Source organism: Scyliorhinus canicula, chromosome 10 (assembly GCF_902713615.1).
Source record: "Scyliorhinus canicula chromosome 10, sScyCan1.1, whole genome shotgun sequence".
Taxonomy (NCBI): domain Eukaryota; kingdom Metazoa; phylum Chordata; class Chondrichthyes; order Carcharhiniformes; family Scyliorhinidae; genus Scyliorhinus; species Scyliorhinus canicula.
Window position 1 is genome coordinate 41,889,205 of NC_052155.1, and position 22,627 is coordinate 41,911,831.

Sequence of the window (22,627 nt, forward strand, 5' to 3'; positions counted from 1 at the left end):
ATAGTTTTGATACCCTCGGATATTTAACTCCCAGTCGTGACCATCTTTTAACCATCTTTCAGTCATGGCCACTAAATCATAGTCATTCACGATGATTTGCGCCATCAACACATTGAGCATTCAGGTAATGTACACTTATGCTGGCTTTTATACCTGTTTTGAATCTTAACACCTCGATTAGTAACCTCTCCCAAATTATATTTCCTCTTAACGTTTCTCCTAATTTTCCTTGTTGTTGAACCCATATCTTCATGTAACAACCTGCCGCGTTGCATACCATTTATGTTTTTACTTCCTGTTTTATTGCTGTTAGTATTACTGAGCCTATTCACTGAGCTCCCCTCAGTCACTGTACCTTGTACTGTCGCCCTTTTTGGTTTTTGACTATGTCTTCTCTGCCTTGCACTTTCCCCCCTTACTTCCTTTTGCTTCTGTCCCTGTTTTACTACCTTCCGACTTCCTACATCGGTTCCCATCCCCCTGCCACATTAGTTTAAACCTTTCGCAACAGCTCTAGCAAACAGCCCCCCTTAGGACATCGGTTCCAGTCCTGCCCAGGTGCAGACCGTCCGGTTTGTACTGTTCCCATCTCCGGTTCCAATGCCCCAGGAATTTGAATCCCTCGCTCTTGCACCATCTCTTGAGCCACGCATCCATCCTATCTATCCAGACATTCCTACTCTGACTAGCTCGTGGCACTAGTAGCAATCCTGAGATTACTACCTTTCAGGTCCTACTTTTTAGTTCAACTCCTAACCCCCTGAATTCAGCTTGCAGGACCTCGTCCCGTATTTTACCTATATCGTTGGTGCCTATGTGCACCATGACAGCTGGCTGTTCACCCTTCTCCCCCCCCCCACCCCAGAATGTCCTGCAGCCACTCCGAGACATCCTTGTCCCTCGCACTATGGAGACAACATACCATCCTGGAGTCTCGATTGCATCCGCAGAACCGCCTGTCTATTCCCCTTACGATTGAGTCCCCTATCACTATAACCCTGCCATTCTTCTTCCTGCCCTGCTGTGCAGCAGAGCCAGCCACGGTGCCATGAACCTGGCTGCTGCTGCCTTTCCCTGGTGAGCCATCTCACTCAACAGTATCCGAAGCGGTTTATCTGTTTTGCAGGGAGGTGACCGCATGGGACACCTGCACTGCCTTCCTACTCTTGCTCTATCTTTTGGTCACCCATTTTCTATCTCCCTCAGTAATTTTCACCTGCGGTGTGACCAACTCGCTAAATGTGCTATTCACGACCTCAGCATTGCGGATGCTCCAAAGTAAGTCTATCCGCAGCTCCATAGCCATCAAGCGGTCTAACAGGAGCTGCAACTGGACACACTTCTTGCATGTGAAGGAGCCAGGGACAGTGGACGTGTCCCTGAGCTCCCACATTACACACGAGGAGCATGACACGGGTCTGGGATCTCCTGCCATGTCTTAAACCTTAGGTTAACTTATACAATTACAATTCCAAAAAATGAAAGAAAAAATAAATAAATAAATTAGACAACGAAAAGAAAATCTACTTACCAGTCACTTACCAGGGTTAAAAAGCACCTGCTCCCCACCCAGCTTCGAATTCCTACCTAGCTTCAAATTCCCAAACTCACTCTTTGCTGTCTCACTCTGGCTGTGTCTTCTCTGGCTTACTGGGAGAACTCACTCCTCCTCCTCCACATGGTGCCAAGTACATGAGGACATAGCATAGGTAACACACTGGCTCCTTTTGAGGCAGAGCCTCCTGCGGCATGCGCTGTCCGTCATCTGTTCAAACAGCCAGTGACGCCTGTACATTCTGGGCCGTTGCGGCACTCTCCTTTGGAGTCCCTCCCTGGTCTGATGGGTGGCTGAGTCCTCAGGGTGTAATCCAACACATGGTCTGCCGGCTCGAGCATCTGCAGATGCTGCTGCAGCCATCATCTCTGGCGTCAGGCCGCCCAGCCTAGCAGCACCACCGCTATGGCAGGTTCGACGTCCAAAATCCCTGCCATAGTGTTTAATATCCATAAAGCACTGGGAATGGGCGTTAGACTGACAAACAGCGGTGGCTTCCACCCCGGGATCCTTCATTCTTCCCATTGATCTCCCCCCCTTCCCGGAACACCGAGTCCACGCACACCCGGTTGCAGCGGGCCACCCCTTACTGGACTCCGGACATCCACTCATAACATCGCCTCATCCGGGGACTGGCCCCCTTCTCGTGGCAGTCACCCACCCTCTGGCTGTGGGCATGTCCCCAGAGCTGTATCCCATCTCCTCGCTATTTGGATGTGGCTGCGGCGTGTGTGGTGTTGCCTCCCGCAGTGTTCAGGCGCAGTTGTCCAGACATCACAGTCTGATTGGGATTCTAGGTAATGACTCCATGAGCTACATGGCCAGCTCACCCACGGGTTGTGCGAAGTGCTCACTTACCACAAAATCCAATTCCCTATTAGGAATAGCCTCAGGCATACGGCCAGAGGCCTCAGCAGTCAATGGGGGTTATGGGTGGTTGGTGGGGCAGACGGACAGGGACAAGGGTTGCCCACAGAATGGCAGCTCACCCCTGCGGAGGGACCCCCAGCCAAGGGTCCCCATCCGAAGCCATGCACAGGGGCAGCAGGTCCAGCACCCCCGGGCACTTTGCCTGTGAGCAAAGCCAGCTACTCACCTCCTCGGCTCCCCACAGAATCCCTTCCGCCAAGTTCAAGTTTTTCCAAAAGGAGTACTAATCAATGCCAGTGTGACCACTTGCTGGGGGGGCCAATGAATGACAGGAGGCCATTGGAGAAGGGATGGCTCCCATTAATTGTATGGAAATACGGCTTAAGTGGTTTCTTGGCACGCTACGGTGAGGTCCTAATTTCTATACGGGAGCAGGCTGATTGCATTTCAAACTGGTTGGCGCCTGGCGTGGTTCAATTTTTTGGCCTCTCCCGCTGTTAACCGGTCTTGTTTCAATCGAGCACAATGAGGCCGGAGAATAGCACCCTATTTTGAGTTCAACGATTAAAGATCATAACCATGCCCCTTTTTCCGACAGCAGTTGATGGTAGGGATACGATCTAATTGATACCTCCTCTAGACCCATCATTTCCTTCTATACTTGGCCCATTGCCTCTTGAGAATTAATGTCATCTGTTGTCCATCCTGTGACAAACCTCTTTTCCACACCCCACTTCCTTGATTAAATCCGGTTACATCGTTCGCCACTTTTGATGAAGGGTGGTCAGTGGCATGCCATTTCCAATGGCAGAACTGGATTTGTGTGTCACTTCTGCTCTTGCTTTTTCTATTTCCCACATGATTACAATTGTAATTTAAAATGCCAGCATCATGCTTAATAAACACATACAATTCCTCACCAGGGTGATTTTTAGCGGTGAAACCTGTCATCAGCTGACAATGCTACAGCACCGAGTGAGCTTTAAAATAGGCTCCTGGTCAAACAGGGAGATACTATCACAGCCAACATTGTCCTGTCCAACTCCCTTGCAATTAACAAAGACTTACTGAGGGCACAAATTTGTCATGGGTGTTTTCAGTTAATTTTCACATTACATTGGTTTCACTTTATTCATGTATTACTACTTGTTGAGACTAGATTAGGTGGATTACTGGCACAAATTGCTGGTTGAAGGGGAGTTCCGAGTCATTTTCTTCTTCATGGTGGAAGCAACTTTATTTTTTGTTAATTCGCTATTGAATATTCATGTTTGTCCAGTGTTGTACCACTACCATGGGACATGGCTCAACAGATCTTCCCTTCTATGTGTTGCAAATGACATTGTCTGATATCACTCAGTAGGGATAATTGAAATGTTGTTCATGAATGCAAAAGCCCTGCAAGGACTCTGCTAACCCCCAGAGATAGTGCCATTTAGACAGTACTTAGTTCCCTACAGGACCCTCATTCTTGAAAGTCCCCACACCCAGGATAGTAGGCCCCTACCTCTTCAACGCGGCATGGTAGCACAGTGGTTAGCACTGTTGCTTCAAAGCACCAGGGTCCCTGGCTTGAGGTCCCTGAAGATTTTGTTAATAGGGTTTAACAGGCAACTGAAGATTTGAATTTCCTGGCAGAGTCTGCACGTTCTCCCCAGGTCTGGGTGCTCTGGTTTCCTCCCACAAGTACCGAAAGACATGCTTGTTAGGTGAATTGGACATTCTGAATTCCCTGTGTACCCACACAGGTGCCGGAGCATGGCGACAAGGGGATTTTCACAGTAACTTCATTGCGGTGTTAACGTAAACCTACTTGTGACAATAATAAAGATTATTATTCACCTTCTGGTCTTCCTTGGATTCCGCTACTCATCCTTACTAATCTGACCCGCTGTCCTCTCAGATTGCTCTCCACTCATCCATGCACTCGCACCCACTCCATATTTACCCAACTCACCTGTGTGAATCCCTAGACTCCAACTAAGTCGCCATTTCCAATTCCCATCTTGTGTGCTTAGAATTTAAGAGAAACCCAACCACAAATAACTGCACAAAGCCGCATATGTCCTTCAAACGAATGTGAACGGAATGCAATAAGATTCTTGTGGCTTGATTTTATCTTTTAAAGGACTTTATTACATAAAGATGTTGTGCTAATGAATATTCATGCATGAAACTATATTACAAACATGAACCCGCCCAAGGTAAGAATGAGGCCTGAAATGACAAAACACTTTACTTTTACATCTCACCCCACTGTCAGATAATTGTATTGATGTGCATCCGCCTAGTTCAGTCAGCCATCATACCAAGTTTCCTGTTTTTATTCCATACAATCCTCCCCCTCCATTAACTCAGCACTTTTCTCCACAAAATGCTGCCTGGTCCACTGAATATTGGAATCATTTTCTACTTTTCTTGAATGCATTAATCTGCATGAGGAAGCAGGAAACAAAGAAGTCATGGTGGAAACATAGTTGAAAGGCAAAGACAGGAATGATGGAGCAGGGTGGAAGAGGGAGTGGATATTTACATAGACTTGCATTTAAACAGCACCTTTGACAATCTCAGAACATTCTAGTGAAGTCAACTTACAGCTAGTTAAGTACTTTTTAAAATGTTGGCATCTGTAATAAATGAAATATTACATGGAGTGTCTAGACTTAGGAAGTGGTCTGTTTGAGGTGTCGGAGGCTTTTGTTAATAGGGCCATGGGCAACTAAAGATTTGAATTTCCTAAGAACTCAATGTAAGGAAATGAAATTTCCATTTTAAACTGGTAAGGGCAGTAGATTCAGTTCAGAAATTACAACAAGAGTTGAATTAAAATATGTAGCGGCAACAAAAGTGTATATGAATTCATACAAGCATTAAGTATGGCATATACCAAATTACTGACACTTATTCCATGAATGTTGAAATAAGCAAGTAGAAAATGAAGGGTATTGCTGACTGTCTTGAGTGCAAGACAGAGTTTCGACGTGTCTCTTTTTTCAGCAATATTCAAGTTCTGTAAGGGTGTTGGCAGTTATCATGAAAATATGACATGTAAACCACTGCACAACAGTAACCAACGAAAGCTAACTGAATATGTTGAATGATATAGTCAAAACTATGTAGTCAGAGGAGATAGTGAACAAATTTTATCGTTTCTAGTCAGATTGCACCTTGAATACACCACTGTGCTGGTCACCGAGTGAATTAAGATGGGTCAAAATGGACTTCCTCCTCTCCAATTGTCTTGTGACCGTGTACATGCTTTGTGGAAAAATGTTAAAAGCATTTTGAAGTGTAATTAGATAATTTGAATCTATTTTTTCCTTGTTTGCCCTTTTAAGACTGCAGAAGATGGCTGAATGATGAAGAGACAAAATAAATGATTTTGTGAATACAGGCAATAGGTATTACCTATTTAATTGCCTGGTCTGCAATTATCCACCTCAGAAAAATTTGTCTCATTTTTGGTACATTGATTGAGCATCACATTCTCCACTTGGATGTGATTTGACCAACCATTATTCAACAAAATCGACAGATATCTATTTCCTGAAGGCTCTGCAACTGTCATTTTGATAATTACAAACTCGTACATTTGCCTTCTAGGCAAATATCACACTACTAGATTAAGGTTTAGCAAAAGTCAATTCAAATAAGGGACATGCAAATTTACAATCGATATTGGACCGTTCTTTTTTTCAAATAAATGATAGAAACATTCCCTTTTTATTTACATGGTGTTGTGAGTGAGTTGAGGTGCGATTTGGGATTCTGTTGGTTGTTTGGGTGGGCCTGCTAGTTTTTCAGATTGATTTATGGCGTTGGGAAGAAAGAATATCCTCAACAGAAAATCTTACTCCAACTGCTAGTTCTGCCTTGAGTGACGATTTCAGCGTTTTGTCTTTTGCATGCTGCCTTAAGGAAATTTCCAGTTAAGTGTCCCCATCCTATAGCATTACACAGTGCCACCTACAGGCACGCTTTAAAAAAAAGAATGCTCTGACTGTGTATTATTAACAAACATTTATTTCCCCTTTTTGTTTTCTGAGGCCTAAAACATAGGGAATACTTTGACCTTGAACCCAGAAACTAGCTTCAATGTACAAACAGATACACAGTTTTATAAGACATGGGTTTTCATTCAACAGATTTATAGTGTTCATCTTACTACTCACTTGTTTCTGCTCTATGCTTCTATCAATGACTTTAGCTAGTCTGAGATGGTGCACTGTTATGTGATATTCACCTACAATGGCATGTGGTAATGAACTTTACAGGTAACCATCATTCCTTCTAAACTGTGCAGTAATTCTCCATGCAGGCCAGGCCCAAGGGACTACGCACATAGTTCACTTGCAACTCCAAAGAAACATTAATGGATACTTGAAGGCAATATCAAGAACTTTTGGATGAGGATGATTAAGAGATGTTTGAAGACACTATGTTTCTTTTTTTTTCTTTAGAAGTTCATTTCCTCACATGTTTATTGCCACATGGTGCTATACAGCACCATTAAGCTTTACATATTTCAATAACTTTCATCTTAATTCTTTCCAATTAACATCTCACCAACTGTGCAACAAAGCAAATAAAAATTATATCTTTTGAAATATAAACACATTGAAAGAAACCGATTCAAAGAAGAGTGTTCAAGTGCAGATTATAATACTGTTACATCTTTTCAACTCCCTGAGACATTGTGCAATTGCTTGAGGTGAGCATGGGTTTTGTTTTAGAATTCAAAATTTTCATCAGTCATATCAATGGCCCAGGCAAATTTCTCTCTCTGTGTCTTGTTGTAGACCTTCTCAATGGGAACATGCCACTTCTTACACCTTCAAAGACAAGAGATAAATGGGTTTCATTTAGGCTCAGTAATTCTACTGCAATTTCAAAAATATGCAAGATTATACAAAAAGGTAAATACAGTGGAAAAATCGCAAACCAGATGGGTCGGGTCAGGGCCCAAATTCTGATGTTTGGAGGGTGAGGGTGAAAGAAATCAAAAAGACTCGAGTTAGAAACGTTAAAAAACATTTTCATTTGAAAAAAAAATTGTTGGAAATATATCAGTATGTGAAGAGGAGGGACAAGTTGAAATTGAGAGGAGAAACATAGTCAGGACAAAATTCAGATTCTGGGTCGTCTGTTCATGTTCAGCACCTCATTTGATGGTTAGGGTGGAACAGTACTGAAATATCAAAACATTGCCTCGACTTCCAACATAAATGTTAAGCTTGACCGATATTATAGTTTAGATTATTCAGGACAAAAATTGCATCAATCCCATGTGTCAGCAGTAACACGCTCTTAATTTTGTCTAGTTCTTACTGACCAAGCAACGGTAATTCTGGGATCAAGATAGTTGAGTTTGGATGTGCCCAATGCAATCTGCTTGTTCTCCTCTTTGTCTGTTGCTTGAACTTCCAGCTTCATTAGTTGTTCTTCTAACCTCTGTAATAGCTTTTTCTTCTTCTCCACCACCCTGCATAAAGAAGCTTTATCAGATTTGATTTAGAACAGAATTTTTAAAATAAGAGTATTTCTTCATTCCCAGTCTTCGCGTCCCAATATGACAAGCAGGTCATTACACATTTCTTTGGGAAGTAATAGAAAATTTAAGATTACTCACTTCCAGGCCAATCTTTTGTTTCAGTTCTTTTAGCTCCCGTCACAAACATTTACTCTTTTGACGGATGTTGGGATACACAGCTCCTTTGGCTGCTCTTCGTTATCCTGCAACATGGCCATGGTTTAAACTAGCTTGTCAGGGGGATGGGAACCCAAGGTGTGGCCCAAATTGGAAGAAAGCAAAGTGGGTAACAGGAAATCGTCATGGAACTAGTAGGTAGGAGAAACAAAGCAAAGAATCGCGTACGTGTCAAATGGGGAATGATGTCAAAAAGACAAATGAAGGACTCTCTATCTGAATGTGCGCAGATTTGTAACAAGGTAGATAATCTAAAGACACTAATAGAGGTAAATGGATAAAATTGCCATTATGGAAATATGGCTGCACGGTAACCAAGGCTGGAAATTGAATATTTCAAAGAAATAATCTTTATTGTCACAAGTAGGCTTACATTAACACTGCAATGAAGTGACTGTGAAAAGCCCCTAGTCACCACATTCCGGCACCTGTTCGGGTACATGGAGGGAGAATTAAAAATGTCCAAATTACCTAACAGCACGTCTTTCGGGACTTGTGGGAGGAAACTGGAGCACCCGGAGGAAACCCACGCAGACACGGGGAGAACGTGCAAACTCTGCACAGTGACCCAAGCCGGGAATCAAACCTGGGACCCTGGAGCTGTAAAGTCACAGTGCTAACCGCTGTGCGACCGTGCTGCAAGTATTGTACTGTGCTGTACTGTTCTATGTTCTATTGTACAGTATGAGGTCTTGCTTCAATTGTATAGAAGTTTAGTTAGACTGCATGCAGTTTTGGTTCCCTTACCTCAAAATGTATTATTGCCATAGAGGGAGAATCACAAAGGTTCACAAGACATGTTCCCAGGATGACGGGAGTGTCTAATGAAGAGAGATTGGGAAAACTAGGCCTGTATTCTCCAGAGTTTCGAAGAATGTGAGGTGATCTCATTAAAATCTACAAAATACTTTAAGGGATAAACAGGGTAAGATGTTTCCTTTGTTTGGGGAGTCTAGAACAAGGGGGCACAATTTCAAAAAAAGGGGGAATGCCACTTAGGACCAAGATGAGGGATAAATGGGTGTTTCTCTGGTTGGCAATCAGTAGCTAGTGGTGTCCCTCAGGGATCCGTGTTGGGCCCACAATTGTTCACAATTTACATTGATGATTTGGAGTTGGGGACCAAGGGCAATGTGTCCAGGTTTGCAGATGACACTAAGATGAGTGGTAAAGCGAAAAGTGCAGAGGATACCGGAAGTCTGCAGAGGGATTTGGATAGGTTAAGTGAATGGGCTAGGGTCTGGCAGATGGAATACAATGTTGACAAATGTGAGGTTATCCATTTTGGTAGGAATAACAGCAAACGGGATTATTATTTAAACGATAAAATATTAAAGCATGCCGCTGTTCAGAGAGACTTGGGTGTGCTAGTGCATGAGTCACAGAAGGTTGGTTTACAAGTGCAACAGGTGATTAAGAAGGCAAATGGAATTTTGTCCTTCATTGCTAGAGGGATGGAGTTTAAGACTAGGGAGGTTATGTTGCAATTGTATAAGGTGTTAGTGCGGCCACACCTGGAATATTGTGTTCGGTTTTGGTCTCCTTACTTGAGAAAGGACGTACTGGCGCTGGAGGGTGTGCAGAGGAGATTCACTAGGTTAATCCCAGAGCTGAAGGGGTTGGATTATGAGGAGAGGTTGAGTAGACTGGGACTGTACTCGTTGGAATTTAGAAGGATGAGGGGGGATCTTATAGAAACATTTAAAATTATGAAGGGAATAGATAGGATAGATGCGGGCAGGTTGTTTCCACTGGCGGGTGAAAGCAGAACTAAGGGGCATAGCCTCAAAATAAGGGGAAGTAGATTTAGGACTGAGTTTAGGAGGAACTTCTTCACCCAAAGGGTTGTGAATCTATGGAATTCCTTGCCCAGTGAAGCAGTTGAGGCTCCTTCATTACATGTTTTTAAGGTAAAGATAGATAGTTTTTTGAAGAATAAAGGGATTAAGGGTTATGGTGTTCGGGCCGGAAAGTGGAGCTGAGTCCACAAAAGATCAGCCATGATCTAATTGAATGGCGGAGCAGGCTCGAGGGGCCAGATGGCCTACTCCTGCTCCTAGTTCTTATGTTCTTATGAGGAGAATTTTCTTTACGTAGAGGGTTGTGACTCTCTGGAATTCTCCACATCAGAGGTCTGTGGAAGCTCAGTCATCGAGTATGTTTAAGGAAAAGATTGATAGATTTATGTAAAGGGTTATGGGGTAAGTGTTGGTAAAGGTTTGAAGTGATATAGACGTGATTGTATAGAATGACAGAACAGGCTGAATGGACTGAGTAGTCTGCTCCTGTTCCTATTTTCAATTGACTGGTTCACTTGTAAGAGGTTAATGGTAGATAAGTAGAAGCTATCACCTCTGGTGGGAGAATCCAGACAAGAGAGCATAATCTTAAAATTAGAGCTAGGCCATTCAGAGGTGATGGCAGAAAACTACATAAAAGGTAGTGGAAATTTGGAATCTCTTCATCCAAACAGCTATGAGGCTATGCCAATCGAAAATGCTCAAACGGTAATTGATACTACTGAATACAGTAGTCCCCCGTTATACCGCGCTCCGCAATACCGCGGTTCGCGATATACCGCGGGGGGGCTGATGGACCCCAACTGTCAGTTGTGTCAATTTCAGCGGCCGGCTGATTGTTTCAGTGAGAGCAGCTTCCCTCTCTGGATCAAAGTGAGCCGGCCGCTGAAATTGACACTGCCCGCTGCTCTCTCCCTCCAATCAGAAACATTGAAACTTTAAAGTTAGATTGGAGGGAGAGAGCAGCGGGCAGTGTCAATTTCAGCGGCCGGATCACTTTGATCCGGAGAGGGAAGCTGCTCTCACTGAAATAATCAGCCGGCCGCTGAAATTGACACTGCCGAGGGGGGGGCGGGGTGTTGGGGGTGAGAATAGGGGGGGAGGGTGTTGGGTGGGGGGGGGGAGAAGAGGGGGGGGCGGTGTTGGGGGGGAGAGGGGGGGGCGGTGTTGGGGGGGGAGAGAAGGGGGGGGCGGGTGTTGGGGGGGAGGAGGGGGGGCGGGTGTTGGGGGGGGAGAGGAGGGGGCGGGGGAGAGGAGGGGGGCGGGTGTGGGGGAGACCCCCCTGGGGGTGTGGGGGAGAGAGGGTGGACCTGCGGGTGTTGGGGGATAGAGGAGGGCCCTGCGGGTGTTGGGGGAGAGAGGGGGGCCCTGCGGGTGTTGGGGGACGGGGGAGGAGAGGAGGAGGGGGGGGGAGAGGGGGCGAGCCGGAGGGTGTGGGGGGACAGGGGGCGAGCTGGACGCTGTGGGGGAGAGCAGGAGGGTGTGGGGGAAGAGGGGGAGAGGGAGCGAGCCGGAGGGTGTGGGGAGGGGGCGAGCCGGAGGATGTGGGGGGAGAGGGGGCGAGCCGGAGGGTGTTGGGGGCGAGCCGGAGGGTGTTGGGGGGGAAGAGGGGGCGAGCCGGAGGGTGTTGGGGGGAGAGGAGGCGAATCGGAGGGTGTGGGGGGAGAGGGGTCTAGTTGGAGGATGTGGGGGGAGAGGGGGCAAGCCGGAGGAAAAAAAAAGAAATTGACACTGCCGGCTGCTCTCTCCCTCCTATCAGAAACATTAAAACTTAAAAGTTGGATTGGAGGGAGAGAGCAGCCGGCAGTGTCAATTTCAGCGGCCGGCTGATTTCAGTGAGAGCAGCTTCCTTCGGATCAAAGTGAGCCGGCCGCTGAAATTTTAATTGGATCCACGATGGGGGTTTTAAATTTATTTAAAAATCTATGCTAGCGCTTCCCATTGAGAGTCTACGGGGGTCTGACCTCTCCCCCCGCCCCCCCCGTAGACTCACAATGGGAAGCGCTAGCATAGATTTTAAAATAAATTTAAAACCCCCATCATGGATATCCGCGGCTCGGCTACAACGCGGGTGGCTGTCTTGGACCCCAACACCCGCGTTATAAAGGGGGACTACTGTACCATTGCTTCAACAGGAGGCCCTTTAATAAATCAGTGGGGTTCTGGATATACTTACTGTTTTGACCTTTCATCTTTTTTCACTTTGTAATCCACCTTAGCATTTTTCAGATCTTTCTTAGCCACTCCAAGCTGTTCCTTTTTGGTTTCAATCTGCCAATAGAAAAGTATGAAGTCTAAATTTGTTAATGTTGTGTTTACCATCTCAAACATGAAGTCACTCACAGAACTGGACATTTCTTAAGTCTGAGCCTAAACAGTCGTAAATTGGTTATAGTGGTATTAATTAAATCCTCACTAGATTTTCTATGAATGCACTGAGCAACAGTTGGTGTCGGAGTCCTGGCTAGGTGGTACTGAAGTAGAATATAGCAATCTGCTGCTGTGCCAACACTAGCAATCAAAATTGGAACTGAACTCTTATTGCAGTTCCTCCTCACAGCCATTTGGTGGAAACCTCTAATTTCTATGCTGTATTAGATTTCATTTAGCACTGATACAGTCTGAAAATATTCAGTTAATTGATAAAGCATGTTTTAGTACTAATGAGTTCATTTTTACATTTCTTTTATCACTATTGAAGTTTTAGAAGAATCATATTATTACTAATTAAGTTAAGTTTTAGAAGAATCATATTAAAAATATAATTGTTTCTCTCACCAAATGCTGCCAGACAGGAGTAGTCCCAGCACCTGCAGTATTTTGCCATATATTAAATTCATAATCTTATTTTATGCAGATAACCAGAGGAGCGAAAGAATCATAAGGTAGATGAAGAGTTCCTAAAAAAAATTGAATGTACTAAGTTATGTTCCTGAATGCTCTCCCTGAAAAGGGTGTTGGAAGCAGATTTAATAGTCACCTCCAAAAGAAAGTTGCATACTTCAAAAATCTGGAGGACTGGGAAAGAACAAAGAGAGTGTGACTAATGGGGCTGCTCTTTCAAACACACAGGCACAATGAGCCAAATGGTTTGCCCTGTAAGATTTTGAGATTCTATTTTTAAAAACAAATAAAATGAAATGAAAATCGCTTATTGTCATGAGTAGGCTTCAATTAAGTTACTGTGAAAAGCCTAGTCGCCACATTCCGGCGCCTGTTCGGGGAGGCTGGTACGGGAATTGAACCGTGCTGCTGACCTGCCTGGGTCTGCTTTAAAAGCCAGCGATTTAGCCCTGTGTGCTAAACCAGCCCTTACGTAATATATCCAGATGAAGATGGTTATGGGTACTACAGCCCCCTAGCTGAGAGAGACATATTAGAAGGTTACTCTGAACTATTTCAGGAAACAAATATGTTATTAATTATTTTAATTTTGTCGCTGCATGTTTCAAATAGTTCAACATATTTATTTTATACTGTAAAGCTTGTAACTTGCAAAGCCATGCCAAACAAATGGAGTACCAAGTCGTCTTAGAAGAATTAGGAGTGAGCTTCAAGGGGATTTGAAGTTCACTCCCAGTGAGCTTTGGACACTCCCAGTGAGACATAGAAGACGCATCTGGAATGAGGCACATCGAAGAGTGAATTTGGAAGCTGGGAATTTGAAGCTCGGTGAGATATCGAGGCTGGATGGGAGGAGGTGCTTTGAATCCCTTGAGTTGTCGCTCTCAAATTTCCAGTGAGTGGCCTGCTTGTGGCGACCACAAGGGAGAGAGCTGATTGGTGAGTAGCAGCTAAGTCCTTCACATCGGGAGCGGAGCGGGAGAAATCCGGAGTGCAGCCTGGGAAGGTAAGTGGTACTTTGTCTGTGTTTTGAAACTGTGAGGTGGAAAAAAAAACTGAGAAGTGACATCACAGTAAATCTGTGACCCAATTGGCTGGTAGGGAATCAGTGTTAAATTTGAAAAAGAACATTGAAAAAACGAATTAATTAACTAGGTAGAAGAATAACTAAATCCGAGGGCGGAGATTAGGATTTAGCATTTAATGTTACAGTCGCAATCTAGCGCCAGGGACCCTACAGTTAATATTAACTTAATCTAATAATGGAAGTCAACTTCCTGTGGCGGCCATGGAGTGAGTGGTTGCATATTTGGCAGCTCCCGCTCATGGTGGTCTTTTTATGGCCTTTACACTGGTTTGTCGCAGGAATTTTGTAGGAAAAAGATACAGATGTGAGAGCAGAAGAGAGTAACCCCCAGTTTATGGAGCTGAAATCCAGAAGCGCCTGGGAAAAACAAACCAGCTGGTTGCGGCGAGTGTTGTGCGGACAACGCACACTGAGATGGTGGACGGGCAGGGTCTGGTCCCGCCATTCAGTGGTCAGTGAGCTTCTTAAACGAGAAGTTCACCCAATTTCCGGATTTCTCACGCTCCACTCCTGTGAAGTCCCAAGTCTCCGCTCCTGTGAAGGACTTAGCTGCTACTTACCAATCAGCTCTCTCTCTTATGGTCACCTGCAGCAGGACAAGGCCACTCACTGGAAATTTGAGAGTGAGAACTCAAGGGATTCAAAGCACCTCCTCCCATCCAGCCTCGATATCCCACCTAGCTTCAAATTCCCAGCTCAGCTGGTGAGCTTTTTAAATGAGAAGTTCACCCAATAGCAGAAGGAAAGTGCGGAGGACCTGGCCCAGGCAGTGGACTCGATCAAGGTGGTGGTTGACCACATGGAGACGAGACTGGCAGCCCAGGGACAGGCGATCCAGAGGTTGGAGGAGCAGGAGGGGGAGCAGGAGGAACAGTTCACCTCGATGGCAGCAGAGACTGGGCTGATGCGTGAACAGCAGAAGCGACTGCTGGAGAAAGTGGAGGACCTGGAGAGCCATTCTCGGAGGCAACCGTTCTGCCGGAGGGAATCGAAGGATCGGATGTGGCTGCCTATGTTGGGAAGATGCTGGAGAAGCTACGTTTGACCAGCCATAGGAGGTGGATCGGGCCCACAGGGCACTGATGTGCAAGCCCCAGGAGGGTGAGCCACCGAGGGCGATGGTGGTACGATTGCATCGGTTCCTGGACAAGGAACGCATCACGAGGTGGGCTAGGCAGACGAGGCAATGTACTTGGGAAGGCGTTGAGATTTGGGTGTACCAAGACCTGGGAGCAGAGCTCACGAAGAGTAGGGCGAGTTTTAATAGGGTCAAGTCGGCCCTGTACAAGAAGGGCGTAAAGTTTGGACTACTGTACTCGGCTCGCCGATGGGTGACCTATGGGGGCCAGGAGTTGTACTTTGGCTCAGTGGAGGAGGCAGCGGACTTTATGAAGGAGAATGGACTGGCAGGAGATGAAGGGCTTGAACTTTGATTGAGGAGAACTGAACTATGTTGTGAAAAACTTTGAGTTTATGTCGTTTGGATTTTTTTCATTTTTTTCCCCGTTCTTCAGTTCTGTTTGGGGTTAGGTCGGTTTGCAGTGCTTTGGTAAGGGATGAGGGATGGGTCGCTGTGTTTGGACTTTGGGAGGGATTGTTTTGCTTGTTTTTAACTTCTTGCCTTTGTTTTGACTGTTTGCACTAACAGTCAAAGGGGGAAGAGAGAGGCAGTCGTTTTGGCGTTTGCCTGTCTGGTGGCCCACAGACGGATTTTGCTGGGATGGAGGGACTTGAATCTCCAAAGTCAGGGGTTTGGGTCAGTGACAAAGCAGGTTTCTTAGGCTAGAGAAAATTAAGTTTGCCACAAGGGGTGCGTTGGGAGGCGGCAGCCGTTCATAGATTTCTTCAAGGAACATTGACCGTCAAAAGGGAGAGGAGGGAGGGGAGGCATGGAAGTGATGATTAAGGGCAGGGAATCTAATGTATGGGTAGTTAGGTGTGTTACTGTGGGGTTCCTGTGTGAGTTGGGTCGCTCTGTTGTTTAAAATAAAAATAATAATAACTTATTGTCACAAGTAGGGTTCAATGAAGTTACTGTGAAGAGCCACATTCTGGCGCCTGTTTGGGGATGCTGGTATGTGAATTGAACCCGCGCCGCTGGCCTTGTTCTGCATTACAAGCCAGCTGTTTAGCCCACTGTGCTAAACCAGCCCCTAAATAATAAATGCCCAAAATATTTTCTAAAAAAACTTAATCTAATAATAATTTATTATTTATTTTAAATGAAGTAACTAGTGCTTAAATGTCACTCAGAGGGGTGCAGTGCTCTAACTGCAAGATGTGGGAGATCCGTGACCTTTGAGCGTTCCGATCAACTACGTCTGCAGGAGGTGTAACCAATGTCAGCTCCTCACAGTTTGGTTGGAACAGCAGTTGGTGGAAGGCGTCACAGATTAATTTTTCTTTTACGTTTAGAGTACCCAATTATTTTTTCCAATAAAGGGGAAATTTAGCGTCGCCAATCCACCTACCTTGCAAATCTTTGGGTTGTGGGGGCAAAACCCATGTAAACACAGGGAGAATGTGCAAACTCCACACAGTGACCCAGAGCTGGGATCGAACCTGGGACTTCGGCGCCGTGAAGCAGCAGTGCTAACCACTGTGCCAACGAAAGCGTCATAGATAGGAGTTACAGAGATGTGGTCACACCCAAGGTGCAGGCAGACAGATGGATGACGACCGCTAGAAAGGGCAGTGCAGGAATCCCCTGTGGCTGTCCCCCTCTAACAATTATACCATTTTGGCTACTGTTGTGGGGGGGAGGGGGGGGGGGCTAGCCTATTTTAGGAAAACAATAGCAGCCAGAACAGTGACACCACAACTAGCTCTGTTGCTCAGCAGGTGATGGCAAAGTGCAGGCGAGCGATAGTTATAGGGGACTCTATAGTAAGGGGCACAGGTGGGCTCTTCTGTGGATGTGAAATAGGCTCCAAGATGGTATGTTGCCTCCCTGGTGCCAGGGTCAAGGATGTCTCTGAACATACACAGTACATCCGGAAGGACAAAGGTGAACAGCTAAAGGTCGTAGTACACAGGTACAAACGACAGAAGCAGGATTAGCGATGAGGCCCTGCAGAAGGAGTTCGGCCGTAAGCTAAAAAGTAGGACTTCAAGGGTTGTAATCTCAGGACATGCCAATGAGGCTAGAAATAGGAAGATAGTGCAGCTAAATATGTGGCTAAACAGGTGGGAGTAGGAGGGAGGGTTTCAGATTTCTGGACCATTGGGATCTTTTCCAGGGCAGGTGGGAGCTGTACAAGAAGGAAAAGTTGCATCTAAACTGGAGGGGCACCAATATCCTGGTTGGGAGGATTTGAACGAGTATGGCATGGGGGTGGGAACCAGAGTGTTAGCTTAGTTGTAATAACTGAAGGGGAAATAGAGAACAAAAATAAGATAACAACAACATCACCCTGTCTGCTCAAACGCAGTGGTCCGAAGTGTATTTGTTTCAATGTCAGAAGTACAGCAGGCAAGGTAGATGAATGTAGGGCACCCATTAGTACTTGGAACTATGATGTTGTGGCCATCACAGAAACGTGGTTAAAGGAAGAGCAGGATTGGCAGCGGAATGTTGGAGGATATAGATGATTCAGGAGTGATAGAGGGGGATGCAAAAGGGTTGGGGGTGTAGCATTACTGGTTAAGGAAAATATTATCGCCATACTGAGGGAGGACACCTCAGAGGGCTCATACAATTAGGCACTCTGGTTTGAGCTCAGGAACAGGAAGGGGGCAATCACAATGTTGGGGGTTTATAACAGGCTCTCCAATTGCCAGCAAGAGATGGAGGAGCAGACAGGTAGAGAGATTTTGAATGGTAGCACATGGTTAGCATTGTGGCTTCACAGCGCCAGGGACAAGGGTTTGTTTCCAGCTTGAGTCACAGTCTGCGCAGAGTCTGCAGTAACAGGGTTGTTGTGGTAGGGGATTTTAACTTCCCCTATATTGACTGGGACTCACTTAGTGTTAGGGGTTTGAATGGGGCAGAGTTTGTAATGTATATCCCTGTGGTTTCAGTCGGGGAACATTTTAGGAGTAGTGACCACAATTCCGTATGTTTTAGGGTACACTGTTCGCACAGGCTTTGGATAGGGATGAGGGTAATCCTCACGTTAAGGTGCTAAACTGGGGAAAGGCAAATTACGATGGGAATTGAAGAATTTAGAACATAGAACATAGAACAGTACAGCACAGAACTTTGGACTGGTGCAGCTGTTAATAGGGTAAATCAACATCGGACATGTGGGAGTCTTTCAACCGACAGTTGATTAGGATTCAGGAAAGTCACGTTCCTGAGAAAATGAAGGATAAGCATGGGAAGTTTAGGGAGCTTTGGATAACGAGGGATATGTGAACTTCGTCAAAAAGAAAAGGAAGCTTTTGTAGAAGGGTGGGGACAGTCAAAACCCTTAGAGTATAACGGAAGTAGGAAGGCACTTGCGTGGGAAATTAGGAGGGATAGGAGGGGTCATGAAAAGTCCTTGGCAAGTGTTATTAAGGTGAATCCCAAAGCTTTTTATTCATATGTAAAAAGCAAGAGGGTGGCCAGTGAAATAACTGGACCACTTCAGGACAGTAGGGGGTATCTATGTGTTGAGCCAGAGGAAATAGGTGAGGTGCTAAATGAGTATTTTACATCAGTGTTCACCAAAAAAAAAAAGGACTTTGTGAAAGATGATTCTTGGGTAGGGTGTGTGGACAGTCTGGATCATGTTAACATTGAAAAGGAGGAGGTATTTAAGATAGATAAGTCTCCTGGGCTATATGGGATTTACCACAGAATACTGAGGGAAGCAAGGGAGGAAATTGCTGGGGTCTTGACTGACAGCTTTGTGTCCTCATTGGCTACAGGTGAGGTTCCAGAAGACTGGAGAATAGCTAATGTGGTGCTGCTGAGCACCACATTAAGAAAGGTAGCAGGGATAATCCAGCAAACTATAGGCCAGTTAGCCTCACATCGGTAGTATTTCTCTTCATTGGAGAGAATTCTCAGGGACAGGATTTATACCCATTTGGAAACAAATGGACTCATCAGCGATAGACAGCATGATTTTGTGAAGGGGAGATCGTGCCTCACTAACTTGATAGGGATTTTTGAGGTGACAAAGATGATTGATGAGGGGAGGGCAGGGGATGTTGTTTACATGGACTTTAGTAAAGCCTTTGACAAGGTGCCTCATGGCAGACTGGTACAAAAGGTGAACTCACATGGGATCAGAGGTGAGGTGGCAAGATGGATACAAAACTGGCTTGGTCACAGAAGGTAGCAGTAGAGGGGTGTTTTTCTGAAGGGAAGGTTGTGATTAGTGTTGTTCCACAGAGATCGTGCTGGGGCCTCTGTTGTTTGTAGTGTACATAAACGATTTGGAGGAAAATGTAACTGGTCTGATTAGTAAGTGGATGACACCAAGGTTGGTGGAGTGGCAGATAGTGTTGAGGATTGTCAGGGGATACAGCAGGACATAGATAGGTTGGAGTCTTGGGCAGAGAAATGGCAAGTGGAGTTTAATCCGGACAAATGAGAGGTAATACATTTTGGTAGGTCTAACAGAGGGAAAATATAAAGTAAATGGCAAAACTCTTGGGAATATGGAAAGTCAGAGAGATCTGGGTGCACAGGTCCACAGACCTTTGAAAGTGGCAACACAAATGGACAAGGTAGTCAAGAAAGCATATGGAATGCTTGCCTTCATTGGACAGGGCTTAGAGTATAAAAACTGGCAAGTCATGCTGCAGTTGTATAGAACTTCGGTAAGTTTGCACTTGGAATATTGCGCACAATTCTGGTCGCCACACTACTGAAGGATGTGGAGGGTTTGGAGAGGGTGCAGAGGAGGTTTACCAGGATGTTGCCTTGTTTGGAGGGTGTTAGCTATGTGGAGAGGCTGAATAGACTCGGACTGTTTTCATTAGAACAACGGAGATTGAGGAGTGACTTGATAGAGGTCTACAAGATGAGGGACATGATAAGAGTGGATGGGCAGGCACTCTTTCCCAGGGTGGAGGAGTCAGTCATGAGGGGGCATAGGTTTAAGGTCCGTGGGTCAAAGTTTAGAGAGGTGCGAGGGAGGTTTTTTTTTTAAATATAGCAGGTGGTGGGTGCCTGGAACGCAATGCCAGGGGAGGTTTTGGAAGCAGATACATTAACGGCGTTCAAAAGGCATCTCAACTAATACATAGGTAGGATGGGTATAGAGGGATACAGTGCTAAGAAGTGCTGAGGGATTTGGCCAAGGGTGGTATCATGACCTGTCCAGGCTTGGAGAGCCGAAGGAGCTATTCCTGTGCAGTATTGTTCTTTGTAAACAGGTGAAAAGTGGACCACAAGTAGCTTCAGCTTATGACACAAGTATCTCAGTGATTCAAAAGCATCATCATGCATGATTAAGTGATGACCTAATTGAAGTTTTAAAAATTATCGAGGGAATTGGCAAAAATAATTTAGGCCACTTGTTCACTCTAGCGAAGACTTTGAGTAAATGTTAACAATAGGGCATGTTAGAACATGTGGGGCAGTTCAGTGAAAGTCATTGTGGGACAAATGATCCAAAAGCCATGAATGGATATATGATATAAATGGATTTTCAACGCAATTTTAAATATTTCTAGAGAAGTTTTACAGAATGGCTAATAATTCATCAATAAAGAGGAATTGGCTTGCAGTTATACCCTATTCTTATTGGAACTATTCTTATAAGAAACACAATATTCACTTTGTGCTAGAACCAATCCACAACAATGAAATGAATGAGTTTTGTGGTGTTTATTTCAATATGCATTTGCTACTCAGGCGATTAGGAAATCTACCTTGGACTGAATGCTTTTCATGGATTTCTCAAAGGTTTTCGGGGGTGTCCTCTGGTGGTTGCAAAGAATAGCCACTGCTCTGTTGGCTCGGTTGTAGGACAAGATCTTTTCTGCGATACTTTCGGCGGCTATGAAGTAAACAATGTAATTGATCAAATAATTGAATCTTTATAAATTAATTGTTTTTTGGCAGCATTTTAGAATTATGTAGCACAAACTTAGTCAAGAATCATAAATCATCAGGGTGGCATGTGGAACAGTGGTTAGCAATGCTGCCTACGGCGCTGAGGACCCAGATTCGAATCCCGGCCCTGGGTCACTGTCCGTGGGAAGTTTGCACATTCTCGCCGTGTCTGCGTGGGTTTCCACCCACAACCCAAAGATTTACAGGTTAGGTGGATTGGCCATGCTAAATTGCCCCTTAATTGGAAAAAAAATAATTGGGTACTCAATTGATAAAAAAAAAGAATCATAAATTATTGGAATATTAGACTATTTACCATTTAAGCAGGGGAGACAGTGGTGTAGTGATAATGTCTCTGGACCAGTACACAGAACATAGAACAGTACAGCACAGTATAGGCCCTTCGGCTCACAATGTTGTGCCGGCCATTTATCCTAATCTAAGATCAACCTAACCTACACCCCTTCAATTTACTGCTGTCCACGTACCTGTCCGAGTTGCTTAAATGTTCCTAATGACTCTGACTCTACCACCTCTACTGGCAGTGCATTCCACACACCCACCACTCTCTGTGCAAAGAACCTACTTCTGACATCTCCCCTATACCTTTCTCCAATCATCTTAAAATTATGTCCCCTCGTGACAGTCATTTCCGTCCTGGGGAAAAGTCTCTGGCTATCCACTCTATCCATGCCTCTCATCATCTTGTACACCTCTATCAAGACAACTCTCTGCCTTCTTCGCTCCAATGAGAAAAGCCCTAGCTCCCTCAACCTTTCTTCATAAGACATGCCCTCCAGACCAGGCACCATCCTGGTAAATCTCCTCTGTACCCTCTCCAAAGCATCCACATCCTTCCTATAATGAGGTGACCAGAACTGGACACAATATTCCAAGTGCGGTCTAACTAGAGTTTTATAAAGCTGCAGCAAAACCTTGCGGCTCTTAAACTCAATGCCCCTGTTAATGAAAGCCAACACACCATACGCCTTCTTCACAACCCTATCAACCTGGGTGGCAACTTTGAGGGATTTATGTATGTGGACCCCAAGATCCAGCATTCGAATTCGACCTTCCAAAATGAATCACTTCACATTTATCAAGGTTGGACTCCATCTGCCACTTTTCAGCCCAGCTCTGCACCCTGTCAATGTCCTGTTGTAACCTGCAACAACCCTCAACACTATCTACAATTCCTCCAAACTTCGTGTCATCGGCAAACTTACTAACCCACCCTTCCAATTCCTCATCCAAGTCATTTATGAAATAAAACAAAGAACAGAGGTCCCAGAACAGATTCTTGCGGGACACCACTGGTCACCAACCTCTAGGTGGAATACTTGCCATCCACCACCACACGCTGTCTTCTTTCAGCCAGCCAATTCTGTATCCAGATAGCCAAATTTCCCTGAATCCCATGCCCCCTAACTTTATGAATGAGCCTACCATGGGGAACCTGATCAAATGCCTTACTGAAATCCATATACACCACATCCACTGCCCGACCTTCAATGTGTCTTGTCACATCCTCAAAGAATTCAATAAGGCTTGTGAAGCATGACCTGCCCCTCACAAAGCCATGCTGACTATCTTTAATGAAACTAATCTTTTCTAAATAATCATAAATCCTATCTCTCAGAATCCTTTCCAATATTTTTCTCACCACAGACGCAAGACTGATGGGTCTGTAATTCCCAGGGATTTCCCTATTCCCTTTCTTGAACAGGGGTACAACATTCGCCTCCCTCCAATCATCCATACTACTCCAATG

The 22,627-nt window shown here is 45.1% G+C and overlaps 1 protein-coding gene across 5 annotated transcripts in view; it reads right to left on the bottom strand.

The window, feature by feature from the left end:
- Positions 1-4,545: 4,545 nt before the first annotated feature.
- The window catches only part of LOC119972318 (DNA topoisomerase 1-like), a 176,124-nt gene continuing 158,042 nt past the window's right edge, over positions 4,546-22,627 (bottom strand). For 3 of the 5 annotated variants that reach the window (XM_038808827.1, XM_038808831.1, XM_038808832.1), the window contains 4 exons: positions 20,673-20,800; positions 12,108-12,202; positions 7,758-7,907; positions 4,546-7,257 (listed from right to left, as the gene is read on the bottom strand). In XM_038808827.1, coding sequence (XP_038664755.1) covers positions 7,155-7,257; positions 7,758-7,907; positions 12,108-12,202; positions 20,673-20,800 — 476 coding nt within the window. In that variant the 3' untranslated portion in view covers positions 4,546-7,154. Of the gene's footprint in view, positions 7,258-7,757; positions 7,921-12,107; positions 12,203-20,672; positions 20,801-22,627 lie in introns of all 5 variants that reach the window. The other 2 variants (XM_038808829.1, XM_038808830.1) reach the window with 2 other exon arrangements.